General features: G+C 44.5%; 1 protein-coding gene across 3 annotated transcripts in view; it reads left to right on the forward strand.

Moving 5' to 3' along the window:
* LOC134079226 (interleukin-1 receptor type 1-like) overlaps window positions 1-21,109 on the forward strand; it is a 37,151-nt gene that overhangs the window by 3,905 nt on the left and 12,137 nt on the right. For 2 of the 3 annotated variants that reach the window (XM_062535446.1, XM_062535448.1), the window contains exons 2-9: window positions 4,492-4,570; window positions 6,984-7,043; window positions 7,789-7,990; window positions 9,122-9,281; window positions 12,766-12,898; window positions 13,524-13,589; window positions 14,200-14,314; window positions 17,101-17,234. In XM_062535446.1, the coding sequence (XP_062391430.1) occupies window positions 4,501-4,570; window positions 6,984-7,043; window positions 7,789-7,990; window positions 9,122-9,281; window positions 12,766-12,898; window positions 13,524-13,589; window positions 14,200-14,314; window positions 17,101-17,234 (940 nt within the window). In that variant the 5' untranslated portion in view covers window positions 4,492-4,500. Of the gene's footprint in view, window positions 1-4,491; window positions 4,571-6,983; window positions 7,044-7,788; window positions 7,991-9,121; window positions 9,282-12,765; window positions 12,899-13,009; window positions 13,299-13,523; window positions 13,590-14,199; window positions 14,315-17,100; window positions 17,235-21,109 lie in introns of those variants that run through there. The other variant, XM_062535447.1, reaches the window with a different exon arrangement.

Consider the following 21,109-nt stretch of genomic DNA (forward strand, 5'->3'; position numbering starts at 1 on the left):
TCACGCCATCTATGCTGAACACAAGAGCACATCACGCCAGCACTGCTGAACACAAGAGCACATCACGCCAGCACTGCTGAACACAAGAGCACATCACGCCATCACATCACACCAGCTCTGCTGAACACAAGAGCACATCACGCCAGCACATCACGCCAGCTTATCCTTATGTTTGGTCATGCCGTGTCTGTTGTGCTATTCTCTGTCTATTCTCTGGCTTGTCTCAAGATAAAGTTCACATCCTTACGTATGTTGTGGTCAGGGTCTGCCCTACATGTGCAGGATGTGGTAGAGGACAGTGTGTGTGTGTGTGTGTGTGTGTGTGTGTGTGTGTGTGTGTGTGTGTGTGTGTGTGTGTGTGTGTGTGTGTGTGTGTGTGCGTGCATGCGTGTGTGCTTGCGTGTGTGTGTGCGTGTGTGTGTGCATGCGTGTGTGTGTGTGTGTGTGTGTGCGTGTGTGTGTGTGTATGTAGGACAGGTAGCATTGTGAAACCGGCTCAGCTTTCCAGAGACCTACTAGACGCTAAATCAGCATGTTGTTTTCCTACAGGGGTTTCAGGGCTAGAACATCACGGAAAACAAGCCACAGCACATAGTTCATTAAAACACACACACACAGACACACAGACACACACACACACACACACACACTAGGGTGGTCCTTATTTTTCAACCTTTAAAAAGTCATGCTCACCCCACCAATATGTTCCAATATATAAAAAAAACAAATGGGCAAAATTTTATCAAAATTAATCAATATTTAGAGGTTGCTCAAGACCTTTAAAGTTTAACACATTTGCGTATTATGGGATATGCCATAAAGCAACTGGAAACACTTGACAAATATGACAAATGGCAGAAACTGAAGTGGCAAGAGAAAAACTGGAAAAGTAGCAAAAAAACAAGACTCAGCAGTCCAATGTAGAGGCCTTCATAGACGAGTTAGGAGACCTGTTTGATATTGCACATTGAGATGCACTCATTCTTAACATGCAACATTAGGGGCAGCGGCGGCGTAATGGTTAGGGTTTCGGGCTTGTAACCGGAGGGTTGCCGGTTCGATCCCCGACAGTAGCAAAAAACTGGGCGGGGGCAGTGGTTAAGCACAGCTCTCCCATCCACAGTTGAAGTGCCACCTAGTCCCTCACTGCTCCGCAGCTCACTGCTTCAGGTTAGTGTGTGCTTCACCTCACTGTATGCTCTGTGTGTTTCACTAATTTACGGATTGGGATCACGGGACTCAAAACACTCAAAACTAATAATAATAATACTCAAAAATACTATAAAATAACTACATATACAGCTCTTCTCAAGAATCCAGATGATAGAGACTTAGAAAGAAGAATCCAGAAGAAACCAGAGACCAGAGAGAAAAAGGACATTGTGTGTGTATGGGCATAGTTGATACTTGCATAGTTTGCACATAATGCAAAAGAAAAATGTAGAACACAACAGGCTACAACAAGCACAACGAGAGGAGCAATTGATGAATTCAATACTAGCATTGACTGCTTCTGAAGATAGTACTGATGAGTGATGATGAATGTTATTCTGTGAAATATGCTGTGAACAATCTGCAGGATGGACCTTCTACTTCCAAAACTACAAAAACAGCCCGAAAGAGCATTGTTAGCCCTGAGCTGGCTGCTATGATGGATATAACCAAGTTTTCTGATTGAAATATTCAAAGGCCTTGAGCAACCTCTAGATATTGTAGGAATGATTTAAAATTTTGCACCGTGTGTTTTTATTGATATCTGAACACATTTAGGGGGTGAGAGTTGAACATTTCCCCAATTTTTTTTTTTACCCCATATAAGGACCACCCTAACACACACACACACACACACACACACACACACACACACACACACACATTACAAAAACATCAGACACCACAGCCATTTTGACATGAAAATAGTACAGGGTATGAAATAGTACAGGGTATCCCAACCTCTAGCAGGTGACCCTATTTTTATGTAACAAAATCTTGTTGTGAGAGAGCGCATCTCATCCAATCAATGGGAGAGAGAGAGCGCATCTCATCCAATCATGTGAGAGAGAGAGCATCTCATCCAATCATGTGAGAGAGAGAGAGCATCTCATCCAATCATGTGAGAGAGAGCGCATCTCATCCAATCATGTGAGAGAGAGAGCGCATCTCATCCAATCATGTGAGAGAGAGAGCGCATCTCATCCAATCATGTGAGAGAGAGCGCATCTCATCCAATCATGTGAGAGAGAGAGCATCTCATCCAATCATGTGAGAGAGAGAGCATCTCATCCAATCATGTGAGAGAGAGAGCATCTCATCCAAGAGAGAGCATCTCATCCAATCATGTGAGAGAGAGAGAGCATCTCATCCAATCATGTGAGAGAGAGAGCATCTCATCCAATCATGTGTGAGAGAGCGCATCTCATCCAATCATGTGAGAGAGAGAGCATCTCATCCAATCATGTGAGAGAGAGAGCGCATCTCATCCAATCATGTGAGAGAGAGAGAGCATCTCATCCAATCATGTGAGAGAGAGAGCATCTCATCCAATCATGTGAGAGAGAGTGCATCTCATCCAATCATGTGAGAGAGAGAGAGCATCTCATCCAATCGTATGAGAGAGAGTGCATCTCATCTCTGCTGTAGGCCTAACATCCAGTTGAGAGTGTTGATGCTGTGAAAGGTCTACTGAAATGTAGGAATTTATATAAAATGTATAAAGTTGTTAGCCTGGCAAGCCAAACTACACAGAAATGTATAGTCTGGGGTCGGACCATTCACAGAGTTGAAGCCTGTGGGTGGGATGAACAGTTGTCTTTCAAACTGCCTCTGCACGTAATAGGCCAGCATTTGTGACCAATCGTAGCCGGTCGGCAAAACGGCAAATACATCCTTCTTTAAAACGAATGACTTGAGTACTTCTTTCTGCTCAAACTTTAAAGAAAAGCCCAAGTCTAACCCTCCAAAGCCGATTCAAACCTATGATTCAAACGAGCGCGCTTCGTTAGCCTCATCCATCTTTTGTTTTCCTCTATGGTTGTGCGATACGGTCTCAAACCCAACTCGTTGTACGAGGACGCACGCATGGTCCAGCCCCCTGGCGTCTTATCGGAAGCCGAAGGTGACCTAAGGCGGGCTGAAGGACTCCGTACACAGATAGAGCGTTCTGATTGGCTAGGCTGAACTCGAGCCTAGCGCAGGCTTGGCCTCAACGGTGCGACCCCAGACCATCCCACTAGGCAAACATACTTTTGCCCACTTGGGTGCGTCTAGATTTCTAGGCTATAAAGTTGTATAAAAAGGTATGAATTGTATGGCTCCTATAAGTTCACTTCTGTTGCACCAATCAAAAGACTAACAAGAGTCTGTCCAATGAGCATCAAGCTTGTCAGAGTGGTCATCGTTTCTCAGTGTTGCCATGTGAACAGCACAATGGTGGTCCAGTAATGTCAAGACAAGACACATTTATTTATAGTGTAAAGTGCATTTATTTACAGTGTAAAGTGCATTTATTTACAGTGTAAAGTGCATTTATTTACGGTATAAAGTGCGCACCCAAAGCGCTGCACATGCAGACATCAAGACATAACAGATGAATAAATGACAAACAGAAACAAAATGCTGGACAGAGCGGCGTATTCGCCAGTGTACCCGAGTCCCGCGCACTAACATTTAGACAGGAAACAAACAAATGAACAAACGCGTATTCGCCAGTGTACCCGCGCACTAACATTTAGACAGGAAACAAGCAAATGAACAAACGCTTCACATAGACAAACAAATGACTGAATAAGTCCAAAAGGCAACCACCAAGGCTGCTAGACGTGAAGGGAGCTCCGCAACAGATCGCTTGACCCGATCACTCAGACTCTCCTGTCCTGGCCAACGCAAGTCCAAGCAGCAGTCCAGCCGGCTAGCATGCTAGTCCCACTGCACACACACACACACACACACACACACACACACACACATATATATATATATATACTGTACATATATATATATATATATATAATTTCATTTTGTTAAAAAGAATCAAACAGTTGCATTGGAGCGTGTGTGTGCGTGTGTGTGTGTGTGTGTGTGTGTTTGTGTGTGTGTGTGTGTGTGTGTGTGTGTGTGCACTTCCTCTTTAGAGCAATGTGTGTGTGTGTGTGCACTTCCTCTCTAGAGCAGTGTGTGTGTGTTGTGGGGTTAGTTGAGGGAATGAGCAGAATAAAAAAGTGCTGAGTACTGTAGACTCTCTCTTTCTCACACACACAAAGTTGCTGAGTTGTCTCAGAACTTTTTTGTACATAACCTTTGGTGTCCCAGAAAGCACTAGGAAATTACACAAATAGTTAAACACACACACACATGTAACGACAGAAAAGGTTGTGTGTGTGATGGAGGAGAGAGTGTGTGTGTGTGTGTGTGTGTGTGTGTGTGTGTGTGTGATCTCTTCCTGCGTTGTTGTGATGTGCTGACGGTTATATGTGTGTGTGTGATCTCCTCCAGGTGTGTGTTATGGCTTGCCGATGGATGAGTGTGTGTATGGGACTGTTGCTGCTGCTGGTTGACCCCCCCAACACTAAAGGTATGCTCTTCTTGCAGGTCACACACACACACACACACACACACACACACACACACTCTGTATGCATTCACGTCCTCTGTAACAAACGCTTGGAGACACATGCAGTCTGGGATTGATTAAAAAAGTTGAATTTATTTAATCTAAATAGGACTGTTTTATTAGATTATTTTTTATAATCTAAACATGACTATTATTTTAGAGCAATTAATGTAATATAAACCTATAAACCTGACTCTAAAGTCATTTGATTAATTCATTTAATCTGAACATGACTAGTAATTAGAGTGATTTATTTCATGCAGTGAAGCAGGGCTGTACACTGCCAGCAGGTCGGCGCAAATGCCAGTAAAAATATAATAGTGCATAGAGTATAAAAATGAAAATGCTGGCACACGTGCGAGTACTGATTTCAACCCTTTTATTCGCATTTTGCTCCTAGAATGAATCCACACCAAGTGGATCAAAGTAAAGTAAAATTTTTGTGCATACAAATTTCAGAGTTGACAACTCTTACGCACCTGGCTGGACACTCACGCTTTCAGCATCAACCTTGCACTCTCACACACACACGCAAGAAATGTCACTCCAAATTCATTCTTCTTTTTCTTCAATCTGTTCGTTATCAGTTGGTGACTATGTAACGATTACCGGTGAAACGGTAAACCATGATAAAAATGTTGACTAAAACATTTAGTGTGTTCATTTCAAATATTATTATTATCACGGTTGATAGGCTAAACACGGTGTGGAACCCGTGCGTTAAATTCCTCCCAGCTTCACCCGAGCCTGCATTTGACATAGGCCTGGTAGACTTCTATGAAACAAAAATGGTATCCTACTGATTCTGTTGTCTAAATGATGTATTTAACCACGATTCGGTGTAGGCTACATCTGCTTTAAAAAGGTGGAACATTTTCATCGCAAATGTGCGCTGTATCATATAGCCACTGCGTCTTTTTATGTAGGCTACGTTCACATTAAATCCATTCCACTAACGTTATCAGGAGAATACCGTAACGTTTTATTTTGAGCACTGGTTGTCACTCATTGGATATTCAAATATAATAAGTATATACTATAACCTGTTACACAGATATAGGCTGCCAAACTCCAAGACAAGTCATGGTAGAATAAGTTAAGCACCCAGCCAGTTAGGCTAAACATGACCAAGGAAAAAGTGAACGGACAACTCACAATGCCATGCCACGGTAGGCTACCTAAATCATAGAAGTTAACATTGCTGGCCCCGGCAGTGGCGCAACTGGCTGGGGCACCTGCACCGTGCGCCGGCGACCCGGGTTCGATTCCCGCCCCGTGGTCCTTTCCGGATCCCACCCCGACTCTCTCCCACTCACTTCCTGTCATTCTCTCTACTATCCTGTCCATTAAAGGCATAAAAAGCCCAAAAAATAATCTTTAAAAAAAAAAAAAAAAAAAAAGAAGTTAACATTGCTGGACACTCATCTTTTCTATTACACCGGAAATATTTGTCTTTACCGTTGTTAGTTTTTAGAACATTCATGTTATTTAATGAAAACATGTATCCTTGAACTATGCGTGACTATTTTCCTAAAACCGAATGAAACCTTATGTTCATGTAGGCTATGGTAGGCACTTCTTAAAGTGCGGTACTTCTTAAAGTGACAGGCACTCAATTAGACCTACACACCACCCCTGTAATATCATTAAAGACAAGTGTAATCAATATGAATATTTCAAATTACTTTGAATTTTAAGCTATAAGTAATTATGCAGATCCTATAATGCTATGAATTGTTAACAAAATGTATACAAACGGTTATGATTTTATGGCTTATTTTCCAGTTGAAAATAAGCATTGCACAGAAATTGCATTGGATTTCTACTTCCGGGCAAGGCTGTGGGCGGGACTGTCGAGCTCTATTAGGCGAGTTCGTGATGGCGCAAAACTGAGCAGCACTGCACGGCACAAGATGCACGTGGTTAAAAATCTGTCCACGATGGTCTAGATGGGCGTGTTTACGACTCGGCAGTCGGTATCACATGGCCTCAACTTATCGCGGGAGCAAGGCGTGGCAAGGCGGCTGCTGAGCAGTGGCGCAGCACCTCTCTAGGTACTGCAGAGCCTAGACCCTGCCTTCATGACGTCAGGACTCTGCCCTAATTGGCTTTTACATCCCTGACGTATGTGCAGGTGTTTAGATGCCTCTTCATAAGGGTCCGTGCCTCATGTCTCGTCACATGGTCACGTCTAGACTACGGGAAGTAGAGAGTGTACAACTTCATAGCAGCGTTTGTATCCCCTCCCCTGCTGTCACCGGCAGCTCTCGCTACTGCAAGAGGTCATTTGGAGTTGAACTTGAACGCGCCTACTACTATTACTATGACTTCATTACCCACAATGCTTCAGTTGTGATGTGTTTGTCTTCATCAGGAGAAGCTGTTCCCACCTTCCAACCGGCCACCCTCAGTGGTAGCACACACACACCAGAGAGTGAGTAAGACTGAGAGTGTGTGTCTGTGTGTGTGTGTGTGTGTGTGTGTGTGTGAGTCTTTGTTGAGCTGATGGACACTAAAATGGTAAATGGACTTCATTTATATAGCGCTTTAATTGACTCCTCCGAGCACCTGAAGCGCTTTACAATGTCATGCCTCACATGCACCCATTCACACACACACACACACACACTACACACACTACACACACACACACACAGACACACACACACACACACACACACACAGACACACACACACACACACACACACACACACACAGACACACACACACACACACACACACACACACACAAACACACACACACACACACACACACACCCCGATGGCGGAGGCTGCCATGCAAGGCTCCCACCTGCTGATTGGGTGTCTTAAGGACACTGCAGCCCTGTACCACTATACCTCATGCCTCTGTTGGCCATGCAACCACTCTTCCCTTTGCTCTGTGTGTGTGTGTGTGTGTGTGTGTGTGTGTGTGTGTGTGTGTGTGTGTGTGTGTGTGTGTGTGTCTGCTTGCCTGATGAAGACTACTTTACCTCTATTGGTCATGTGATTGCTCTGTCTTATGGTGACGTGTGTGCGTGTGTGTGTGTGTGTGTTTAGCCGATGAAGACTATGTTACCTATGTTGGTTATGTGATTGCTCTGTCTTATGGTGACACGTGTGTGTGTGTGTGTGTGTGTGTGTGTGTGTGTGTGTGTGTGTGTGTGTGTGTGTGTAGCCGATGATGACTACGTTACCTCTGTTGGTCATGTGATCGCTCTTACTTGTGATGATGCTGATGAAAGTGATCATGTGACCTGGAGTCGAGAGGGGGCCCCACCCTTGGATACGGCCGTTGCCGGGGCGGAGGTGAGGGGTGGAGCTTTGTGGTTCCTACCTGCTGACTCCTCCCACAGCGGCATCTACGCGTGTAGTAGGAGGTATGGACGCACACACACACACACACACACACACACACATGCACGCACGCACGGATGCACAAATACCAGAATAGGCTACTGGTATTTGGGGGTTATGAACAGGCTACTGGTGTTTGGGGGTTATGGGGAACAGGCTACTGGTGTTTGGGGGTTATGGGGAATAGGCTACTGGTGTTTGGGGGTTATGGGGAACAGGCTACTGGTGTTTGGGGATTATGAACAGGCTACTGGTGTTTGGGGGTTATGGGGAATAGGCTACTGGTATTTGGGGGTTATGAACAGGCTACTGGTGTTTGGGGGTTATAGGGAATACTGTTTCATTCTCCAGCCAAATTATAGGGTTGTAACTGGGCTGGTGAAATAAGATATGAGCATTTGTTGGACTGAACTAAGTTGCATAGCTTCTGTGTTAAAGGGATATTTCGGGTTTTAAGACACGAAGTTATATGGGTTCCCTGTCAGCAACGTTGTGCATCAGCACTGACTTACCCCGCAACAGCGTCCTGTGAGCCGAGATCCAGCCGGTTTTTGATGCTGAAGAAAGTAGTCCGGCAAGTTTCTGGGTCACGAAAGTAAAGTGTTTTTCTTCTCAAAACCATATGCGTTCAAAAGAGTGATATATTTGCACCACAAAAACGTTGTCCAGGAAAAATTCAAACCTCGTTATCACTTACTTATTTTTCGTGATTCCTATCACTGCGCGCTACTGACAGCTGGACAACGTTTTTGTGGTGCAAATATATCACTCTGTTGAACGCATATGGTTTTGAGAAGAAAAACACTTTACTTTCGTGACCCCAGAAACTTGCCGGACTACTTTCTTCAGCATCAAAAACGATCAAAAACCGGTTGGATCTCGGCTCACAGGACGCTGTCGGGGGGTAAGTCAGTGCTGATGCACAACGTTGCTGACAGGGAACCCATATAACTTCGTGTCTTAAAACCCGAACTATCCCTTTAACATCACAGAATGCTCTTTTCATCTGTTCTCTGTTCATCTTCGCCCTTTAAAATGTAGGCGGGTGAAAGTAATACAAGGCTGTGTGTGTGTGTGTGTGTGTGTGTGTGTGTGTGTGTGTGTGTGTGTGTGTCTGTGTGTGTGTGTGTGTGTGTGTGTGTGTGTGTGTGCAGTGATGCTGATCCGTGGCGTGTGAGCTTGCGTGTGGACAGCGGTGTGTGTCCTGGAAACACTCGGTTAAGATTCCTGCAGCCGCACCAGTCTGAGAGGCTGCACTGCGGACAAGAGCACATCTTCAGCTACGGCGCTAACACACACATCTCCTGGCTAAAGGTACGGCGCTAACACACACATCTCCAGGCTAAAGGTACGGCGCTAACACACACATCTCCAGGCTAAAGGTACGGCGCTAACACACACATCTCCAGGCTAAAGGTACGGCGCTAGCACACACATCTCCTGGCTAAAGGTACGGCGCTAACACACACGTCTCCAGCTACGGCGCTAACACACACATCTCCAGGCTAAAGGTACGGCGCTAACACACACATCTCCTGGCTAAAGGTACGGCGCTAACACACACATCTTCAGCTACGACGCTAACACACACATCTTCAGCTACGGCGCTAACACACACATCTCCAGCTACGGCGCTAACACACACATCTCCTGGCTAAAGGTACGACGCTAACACACACATCTCCTGGCTAAAGGTACGACGCTAACACACACATCTCCAGGCTAAAGGTACGGCGCTAACACACACGTCTCCTGGCTAAAGGTACGGCGCTAACACACACATCTCCTGGCTAAAGGTACGACGCTAACACACACATCTCCAGGCTAAAGGTACGGCGCTAACACACACATCTCCAGCTACGGCGCTAACACACACGTCTCCTGGCTAAAGGTACGACGCTAACACACACATCTCCAGGCTAAAGGTATGGCGCTAACACACACGTCTCCAGGCTAAAGGTACGGCGCTAACACACACGTCTCCAGGCTAAAGGTACGGCGCTAACACACACGTCTCCAGGCTAAAGGTACGGCGCTAACACACACGTCTCCAGGCTAAAGGTACGGCGCTAACACACACGTCTCCAGGCTAAAGGTACGGCGCTAACACACACATCTCCAGGCTAAAGGTATGGCGCTAACACACACGTCTCCAGGCTAAAGGTACGGCGCTAACACACACGTCTCCTGGCTAAAGGTACGGCGCTAACACACACGTCTCCTGGCTCAAGGTACGGCGCTAACACACACGTCTCCTGGCTCAAGGTACGGCGCTAACACACACGTCTCCTGGCTAAAGGTACGGCGCTAACACACACGTCTCCAGGCTAAAGGTACGGCGCTAACACACACATCTCCAGGCTAAAGGTACGGCGCTAACACACACATCTCCAGGCTAAAGGTACGGCGCTAACACACACATCTCCAGGCTAAAGGTACGGCGCTAACACACACATCTCCAGGCTAAAGGTACGGCGCTAACACACACGTCTCCTGGCTCAAGGTACGACGCTAACACACACGTCTCCTGGCTAAAGGTACGGCGCTAACACACACGTCTCCAGGCTAAAGGTACGGCGCTAACACACACATCTCCTGGCTAAAGGTACGACGCTATCACACACATCTTCAGCTACGGCGCTAACACACACGTCTCCTGGCTAAAGGTACGGCGCTAACACACACATCTCCAGGCTAAAGGTACGGCGCTAACACACACATCTCCTGGCTAAAGGTACGGCGCTAACACACACGTCTCCTGGCTAAAGGTACGGCGCTAACACACACATCTCCAGGCTAAAGGTACGACGCTAACACACACATCTCCAGGCTAAAGGTACGGCGCTAACACACACATCTCCAGGCTAAAGGTACGGCGCTAACACACACATCTCCAGCTACGACGCTAACACACACATCTTCAGCTACGGCGCTAACACACACATCTCCTGGCTAAAGGTACAGCGCTAACACACACATCTCCTGGCTAAAGGTACGGCGCTTACACACACATCTTCAGCTACGGCGCTAACACACACATCTCCAAGCTAAAGGTACGGCGCTAACACACACATCTCCTGACTAAAGGTACAACGCTAACACACACATCTCCTGGCTAAAGGTACGGCGCTAACACACACATCTCCTGACTAAAGGTACGGCGCTAACACACACATCTCCAGGCTAAAGGTACGGCGCTAACACACACATCTCCTGGCTAAAGGTACGGCGCTAACACACACATCTCCTGGCTAAAGGTACGGCGCTAACACACACATCTCCAGGCTAAAGGTACGGCGCTAACACACACATCTCCTGGCTAAAGGTACGGCGCTAACACACACATCTCCTGGCTAAAGGTACGGCGCTAACACACACATCTCCAGCTACGGCGCTAACACACACATCTCCAGCTACGGCGCTAACACACACATCTCCAGGCTAAAGGTACGGCATTAACACACACATCTCCTGGCTAAAGGTACGGCGCTAACACACACATCTCCAGCTACGACGCTAACACACACATCTTCAGCTACGGCGCTAACACACACATCTCCTGGCTAAAGGTACAGCGCTAACACACACATCTCCTGGCTAAAGGTACGGCGCTTACACACACATCTTCAGCTACGGCGCTAACACACACATCTCCAAGCTAAAGGTACGGCACTAACACACACATCTCCAGGCTAAAGGTACGGCGCTAACACACACGTCTCCAGGCTAAAGGTACGGCGCTAACACACACATCTCCTGGCTAAAGGTACGGCGCTAACACACACATCTCCAGCTACGACGCTAACACACACATCTTCAGCTACGGCGCTAACACACACATCTCCTGGCTAAAGGTACAGCGCTAACACACACATCTCCTGGCTAAAGGTACGGCGCTTACACACACATCTTCAGCTACGGCGCTAACACACACATCTCCAAGCTAAAGGTACGGCACTAACACACACATCTCCAGGCTAAAGGTACGGCGCTAACACACACATCTCCAGGCTAAAGGTACGGCGCTAACACACACATCTCCTGGCTAAAGGTACGGCGCTAACACACACATCTTCAGCTACGGCGCTAACACACACATCTCCAGGCTAAAGGTATGGCGCTAACACACACATCTCCTGGCTAAAGGTACGGCACTAACACACACATCTCCTGGCTAAAGGTACGGCGCTAACACACACAGCGCTAACACACACATCTCCTGGCTAAAGGTACGGCGCTAACACACACATCTCCTGGCTAAAGGTACGGCGCTAACACGCACATCTCCTGGCTGAAGGTAGGTTAGCCCCCAACCCATCACACTCCACTCTTAAAGCAGCACTAAAGAGTTTTTCGTACCTTAAAGGGATATTCCGCCATTTTTGGAAATAAGCTCATTTTCTACCTTCCCACGAGCAAAACAAGTGATATTTACGTTTTCCCGTTCATTCAGCCATTCTGAGTCTGGCGGTACAACTTTTAGCTTCAGCCTAGCATAAATCATTGAAATGGATTAGACCAGTAGCATCTCGCCTGCTGGCATCATGTTTAAAAGTGACTAAGATTTCCGGTAATTTTCCCATTTAAAACGTGTCTTTTCGCAGGCCTTTACCGGCTATAACCGCACTATGCCCCTGCTCTGGTAAGAACTGGAAGCGTTCCACCAAACGATCATACAAGTTCATTGGAGGAGCACAACGGTCTCTCATTTATTTATTTTTAATGGTGTGTGTGTATGTGTGTGTGTGTGTGTGTGTGTGTGTGTGTGTGTGTGGCTGTGTGTGTGTGTGTGGTGTAGGACTGTACGCCTTTGAACAGGTCTGAGGATGTCCTGTCCGTTGGTGCCAGAGGGAGCTACACCTGCCTGCTGCACTTCAGCCTGGATGGACACAACTACACCTCAGCCAGCACCACCCAGGTCCTCCTCGAGGGTACACACACACACACACACACACACACACACACACACACACACTTCAGCCTGGATGGACACAACTACACCTCAGCCAGCACCACCCAGGTCCTCCTCGACGGTACACACACACACACACACACACACACACACACACACACTTCAGCCTGGATGGACACAACTACACCTCAGCCAGCACCACCCAGGTCCTCCTCGAGGGTACACACACACACACACACACACACACACACACACACACACTTCAGCCTGGATGGACACAACTACACCTCAGCCAGCACCACCCAGGTCCTCCTCGAGGGTACACACACACACACACACACACACACACACACACACACACTTCAGCCTGGATGGACACAACTACACCTCAGCCAGCACCACCCAGGTCCTCCTCGAGGGTAACCCAGACAACAGCTACACAACCATTAGCCTAAAGCTATCACACTGTACACAAATATGACAGGTACAAATATATCTGTGTGTGTGTGTGTGTGTGTGTGTGTCTGTGTGTGTTTTGTATTTCTGTGTGTGTGTGTGTGTGTGTGTGTGTGTGTGTGTGTGTGTGTTTTGTATGTGTGTGTTTGTGTGTGTGTGTGTGTGTTTTGTATTTCTGTGTGTTGCAGGTGCTGACCAGCTCAGTAAGCCGCAGGTGATCAGGCCTTTTAATGAGACACGAGGGGTGGAGCTAGGTGAGTGACAGCCCAAATCAGCCAATTACATGAGGGAATTGGGATTAATGAGACACGAGGGGTGGAGCTAGGTGAGTGACAGCCCAAATCAGCCAATTACATGAGGGAATTGGGATTAATGAGACATGAGGGGTGGAGCTAGGTGCGTGACAGCCCAAATTAAGGCTAAATTCAAACATTTTTAATTGTTAGAGACATACCACCTCAACAATATTGCCAAACTTAGAGGGCTGATGTCAAAACATGATATAGAATTCATGCATGTACTGTATCTCTAGCAGGGTTGACTACTGCAGTGGACTTTTCACAGGGAAAGTCTAGAAGACTATTGATTACTCCACCTTGTGTCTGTTATGTTTTCTTGCTAATTCTTCTGTATTTTTAAATGTGTCTTATGCTTTCTGTTTATGTTATATTATGATCTTTTCTTTAATCACTCTTTGGGTTTGTTTATGTAAAGCACGTTGAGTTACGTCTGTGTATGAAATGCGCTATATAAATAAACTTGACTTGACTTGACTTTGACGTGTGTGTGTGTGCGTGTGCGTGCGTGCGTGCGTGCGTGCGTGCGTGCGTGCGTGCGTGCGTGCGTGCGTGTGTGCGTGTGTAGGGTCCCGTGTGGAGTTGACATGTGAGGCGCTGACAGGAGGAGACGTTCTCTTGGTGTCCTGGAGGAGGAACGGCTCCCTCATCACCAACAGCACACTCTTCACCGTCACTGAGCGGTGTGTACAGCATGTGTGTGTGTGTGTGTGTGTGTGTGTGTGTGTGTGTGTGAAACAGCACACTCTTCACCGTCACTGAGCGGTGTGTACAGCGTGTATGTGTGTGTGTGTGTGTGTGTGTGTGTGTGTGTGTGTGTGTGTGAAACAGCACACTCTTCACCGTCACTGAGCGGTGGGTACAGCATGTGTGTGTGTGCGTGTGTGTGTGTGTGTGAAACAATGTACCGTAATCATTCATCACTGAGCGGTGTGTCCAGCATGTGTGTGTGTGTGTGTGCGTGCGTGCGTGCGTGCGTGCGTGCGTGCGTGCGTGTGTGTGTGTGAAACAATGTACCGTAATCATTCATCACTGAGCGGTGTGTCCAGTGTGTGTGTGTGTGTGTGTGTGTTTATGTGTGTGTGTGTGTGTGTGTGTGTGTGTGTGTGTGTGTGTGTGTGTGTGTGTGTGTGAAACAATGTACCAGTAATCATTCATCACTGAAGAGGAAAGTGTGTGTGTGTGTGTGTGTGTGTGTGTGTGAGTGTATTAGTGCTGCCACTAATGACTAAGGGCACCTGTTTTACGCGCATTCTGCCATCCCAGCTTCTGACACACCCACATCGTGATTTATTTGAAAAAATACTTCATGAAATTTCACTTTTGCTATGACGTTTGTTCATAAAGAGTAAAGACATGCTTGCGGTGTGTAGATTCATAATAGACTCAAAAACTCAGACAGACAAAAAGGTGACTGATTATTTTTGAGCTGTTTCAGGCTTCGTTATATCTCCACTTGTAAACACTCCTGCTGAAATGTCACATATTGGTTTGCTCCAATTTCAGGGGTGCGTTCAAACGCATTTAAACTGGTGTGTTCAGTCCAGAGGGAGAGTTCTTGGTGCCTAGACTTAAATCTTGGGAAACTCTGCTAATTTGTTAATATCGACTAGTGAAATTAGTCCAAATGGTCGACTGTTATATTTTGCATTCATTAAATTAATATTTTGACTATCAAGTACATTTATTTTGTTTATCAAAAGTATTTTTTATTATTATTAATAGTAGTATTATTTTGTTAAAATGTCTTAATTTTGCCCATTGGGCTTTTGGGAAAAAATGAGTGCTACTTCCATCTTGCCTCAAATCTCACGACGCCTTGTGCTACTTCCATCTTACCTCAAATCTCACGACGCCTTGACCACGTCGACCCTACAGTTGAGTACAGACTACCGTCACTACAGTTGAGTATTGTTGAGTACAGACTACAGTTGAGTATTGTTGAGTACAGACTACCGTCACCACAGTTGAGTATTGTTGAGTACAGACTACCGTCAATACAGTTGAGTATTGTTGAGTACAGACTACCGTCACTACAGTTGAGTATTGTTGAGTACAGACTACCGTCACCACAGTTGAGTATTGTTGAGTACAGACTACCGTCACCACAGTTGAGTATTGTTGAGTACAGACTACAGTTGAGTATTGTTGAGTACAGACTACAGTTGAGTATTGTTGAGTACAGACTACCGTCACTACAGTTGAGTATTGTTGAGTACAGACTACCGTCACCACAGTTGAGTATTGTTGAGTACAGACTACAGTTGAGTATTGTTGAGTACAGACTACAGTTGAGTATTGTTGAGTACAGACTACCGTCACTACAGTTGAGTATTGTTGAGTACAGACTACTGTCACTACAGTTGAGTATTGTTGAGTACAGACTACAGTTGAGTATTGTTGAGTACAGACTACAGTTGAGTATTGTTGAGTACAGACTACAGTTGAGTATTGTTGAGTAAAGACTACAGTTGAGTATTGTTGAGTACAGACTACAGTTGAGTATTGTTGAGTACAGACTACAGTTGAGTATTGTTGAGTACAGACTACCGTCACTACAGTTGAGTATTGTTGAGTAAAGACTACAGTTGAGTATTGTTGAGTACAGACTACAGTTGAGTATTGTTGAGTACAGACTACAGTTGAGTATTGTTGAGTACAGACTACCGTCACCACAGTTGAGTATTGTTGAGTAAAGACTACCGTCACTACAGTTGAGTATTGTTGAGTACAGACCAGGGATGGAAATTAGCACCAGCCACCAGCCAAATGCTAGTAAAATTTGAGAGTGGCTGGTAGATTTCAGACACAAAGTCATATTTTAACATTGAGTGGCTGGTTAATTTGACCAGAAATCTGCTATTGGCTGATGCATTTTCACATGTTCAAATTTTAAGTTCCACCCCTGGTACAGACTACAGTTGAGTATTGTTGAGTACAGACTACCGTCACTACAGTTGAGTATTGTTGAGTACAGACTACCGTCACTACAGTTGAGTATTGTTGAGTAAAGACTACAGTTGAGTATTGTTGAGTACAGACTACCGTCACCACAGTTGAGTATTGTTGAGTACAGACTACAGTTGAGTATTGTTGAGTAAAGACTACAGTTGAGTATTGTTGAGTACAGACTACCGTCACTACAGTTGAGTATTGTTGAGTATGCGCTGTGACTGCCATACCAACAGGCTCTTTGCCGTTGCCATACCAACAGGCTCTTTGGCGTTGCCATACCAACAGGCTCTTTGCCGTTGCCATACCAACAGGCTCGTTGGCGTTGCCATACCAACAGGCTCGTTGGCGTTGCGAGGTCAATTGCAGGGTTAGCGGCCCGGAGACCCGGGTTCAAGACTGGGTGGGGTCACTGCTCTGTCCCTTCGCTACAGTGTGTAAGCATCTGATGTATGTATTTATGTGTGTGTGTGTGTGTGTGTGTGTGTGTGTGTGTGTGTGTGTGTGTGTGTGTCAGAGTACCTGAAGAGTCCAGGGTTGAGAAGACTCTGGTCATCTCTGAGGTGTGTGTGGAGCATCTCAACATTCCGTTCCAGTGTTGGGCAGAAAACAGCCTGGGCCAAGACCACACACACATCACTCTCCACGCAGGTACACACACACACACACACACACACACACACAGCCTGGGCCAAGACTACACACACATCACTCTCCACACAGGTACACACACACACACACACACACACACACAGCCTGGGCCAAGACTACACACACATCACTCTCCACGCAGGTACACACACACACACACACACACACACAATGTAATTTTTTGGTACATAGCTAATGTAATGTATACACTTATGGTGTGGGTGCTTGCGTCTCTTTACGAATCCTCCATCTTAGTTTGGATAGAAATGAATAAAGTACATGTAATATAATACGGGGCGATAATGGGTGAATATTATCACATACAGTACATGTAATATAATAGGGGGCGATAATGGGTGAATATTAACACATACAGTACATGTAATATAATACGGGGCGATAATGGGTGAATATTAACACATACAGTACATGTAATATAATACGGGGCGATAATGGGTGAATATTAACACATACAGTACATGTAATATAATAGGGGCGATAATGGGTGAATATTAACACATACAGTACATGTAATATAATAGGGGCGATAATGGGTGAATATTACACATACAGTACATGTAATATAATAGGGGCGATAATGGGTGAATATTATCACATACAGTACATGTAATATAATAGGGGGCGATAATGGGTGAATATTAACACATACAGTACATGTAATATAATACGGGGCGATAATGGGTGAATATTAACACATACAGTACATGTAATATAATAGGGGCGATAATGGGTGAATATTACACATACAGTACATGTAATATAATAGGGGCGATAATGGGTGAATATTATCACATACAGTACATGTAATATAATAGGGGGCGATAATGGGTGAATATTAACACATACAGTACATGTAATATAATACGGGGCGATAATGGGTGAATATTAACACATACAGTACATGTAATATAATACGGGGCGATAATGGGTGAATATTAACACATACAGTACATGTAATATAATAGGGGGCGATAATGGGTCACATACAGTACATGTAATTTATCTCCCTCAACAATGGAATTCTCTTCTCTGATTGGCTAATGGGGTGGCCATTAACTTCGTATAACCTGCTACCTTCGAAGTAGTTCCCGTATCACACTCGAATATTAATTCGCCAAACTCGTTGCGAAGTTTAAATGAACTGTCACATTGCATCCAAGCTGAAATACAGACGTGCAGAACCATAGTAACATTGTAGCATATGACGGAGGTGGATTGTAGCTAGTTGGATGCCATGTAGGCTATAAAAGTAGCGATCTTTCAAAGTTAAAGTTAATCAGAATCCTGGGAAATGCCCGCTTGACAACGGCAGAGATAGAACTAACGACTGGCTTTTGGCCGTAGCAACCAGCCATTTAGAACTAACGACTGGCTTTTGGCCATAGCAACCATCCATTTAGAACTAGTAACGGCAGTTTTGTCCTGCAAGTAGAAAGTTGATATGTGGCGGAAAGTAGTCCCACAGTCAAGACAGTTTTAGCGATGTTAACGGACGCAACGGTGGAATAAAACTATGTTCTAAATATACAGGTTATGAATACAAACGGGAGATAAGCGGGATAACGGCCTTCGAGGTCGACCGGTTCGATGGAAATAATGGCACGGCGAAGGTAACTCCGTCTCCGTGCTTCGCACGTCGCCGGAGTTCTAGACCTCCACCTAGCCATTATTTCCATCGAACCGGTCACCTCGTCGGCCGTTATCCCTTACATAATAGGGGGCGATAATGGGTGAATATTAACACATACAGTACATGTAATATAATAGGGCGATAATGGGTGAATATTAAGTGACACATACAGCACATGTAATATAATAGGGGGCGATAATGGGTCACATACAGTACATGTAATATAATAGGGGGCGATAATGGGTCACATACAGTACATGTAATATAATAGGGGGCGATAATGGGTGAATATTAACACATACAGTACATGTAATATAATAGGGGCGATAATGGATGAATATTAACACATACAGCACATGTAATATAATAGGGGGCGATAATGGGTGAATATTAACACATACAGTACATGTAATATAATAGGGGGCGATAATGGGTGAATATTAACACATACAGTACATGTAATATAATAGGGGGCGATAATGGATGAATATTAACACATACAGCACATGTAATATAATAGGGGCGATAATGGGTGAATATTAACACATACAGTACATGTAATATAATAGGGGCGATAATGGGTGAATATTAACACATACAGTACATGTAATATAATAGGGGCGATAATGGGTCACATACAGTACATGTAATATAATAGGGGCGATAATGGGTGAATATTAAGTGACACATACAGTACATGTAATATAATAGGGCGATAATGGGTGAATATTACACATACAGTACATGTAATATAATAGGGGCGATAATGGGTGAATATTAAGTGACACATACAGTACATGTAATATAATAGGGGGCGATAATGGGTGAATATTAACACATACAGTACATGTAATATAATAGGGGCGATAATGGGTGAATATTAACACATACAGTACATGTAATATAATAGGGGCGATAATGGGTGAATATTAAGTGACACATACAGTACATGTAATATAATAGGGCGATAATGGGTGAATATTACACATACAGTACATGTAATATAATAGGGGGCGATAATGGGTGAATATTAAGTGACACATACAGTACATGTAATATAATAGGGGCGATAATGGGTGAATATTACACATACAGTACATGTAATATAATAGGGGCGATAATGGGTGAATATTAAGTGACACATACAGTACATGTTATATAATAGGGGCGATAATGGGTGAATATTAAGTGACACATACAGTACATGTAATATAATAGGGGGCGATAATGGGTGAATATTAACACATACAGTACATGTAATAATAGGGGCGATAATGGGTGAATATTAACACATACAGTACATGTAATATAATAGGGGCGATAATGGATGAATATTACACATACAGTACATGTAATATAATAGGGGCGATAATGGGTGAATATTACACATACAGTACATGTAATATAATAGGGGGCGATAATGGGTCACATACAGTACATGTAATATAATAGGGGCGATAATGGGTGAATATTATCACATACAGTACATGTAATATAATAGGGGCGATAATGGGTGAATATTACACATACAGTACATGTAATATAATAGGGGGCGATAATGGGTGAATATTACACATACAGTACATGTAATATAATAGGGGGCGATAATGGGTCACATACAGTACATGTAATATAATAGGGGCGATAATGGGTGAATATTATCACATACAGTACATGTAATATAATAGGGGCGATAATGGGTGAATATTACACATACAGTACATGTAATATAATAGGGGGCGATAATGGATGAATATTAACACATACAGTACATGTATTATAATAGGGGCGATAATGGGTGAATATTAAGTGACACATACAGTACATGTAATATAATAGGGGGCGATAATGGGTGAATATTACACATACAGTACATGTAATATAATAGGGGGCGATAATGGATGAATATTAACACATACAGTACATGTATTATAATAGGGGCGATAATGGGTGAATGTGAAGTGACACATACAGTACATGTATTATAATAGGGCGATAATGGATGAATATTAACACTTACAGTACATGTAATATAATAGGGGGCGATAATGGGTGAATATTACACATACAGTACATGTAATATATTAGGGGGCGATAATGGGTCACATACAGCACATGTAATATATTAGGGGGCGATAATGGGTCACATACAGCACATGTAATATAATAGGGGGCGATAATGGGTCACATACAGCACATGTAATATAATAGGGGGCGATAATGG

Source organism: Sardina pilchardus, chromosome 4 (assembly GCF_963854185.1).
Source record: "Sardina pilchardus chromosome 4, fSarPil1.1, whole genome shotgun sequence".
Taxonomy (NCBI): domain Eukaryota; kingdom Metazoa; phylum Chordata; class Actinopteri; order Clupeiformes; family Clupeidae; genus Sardina; species Sardina pilchardus.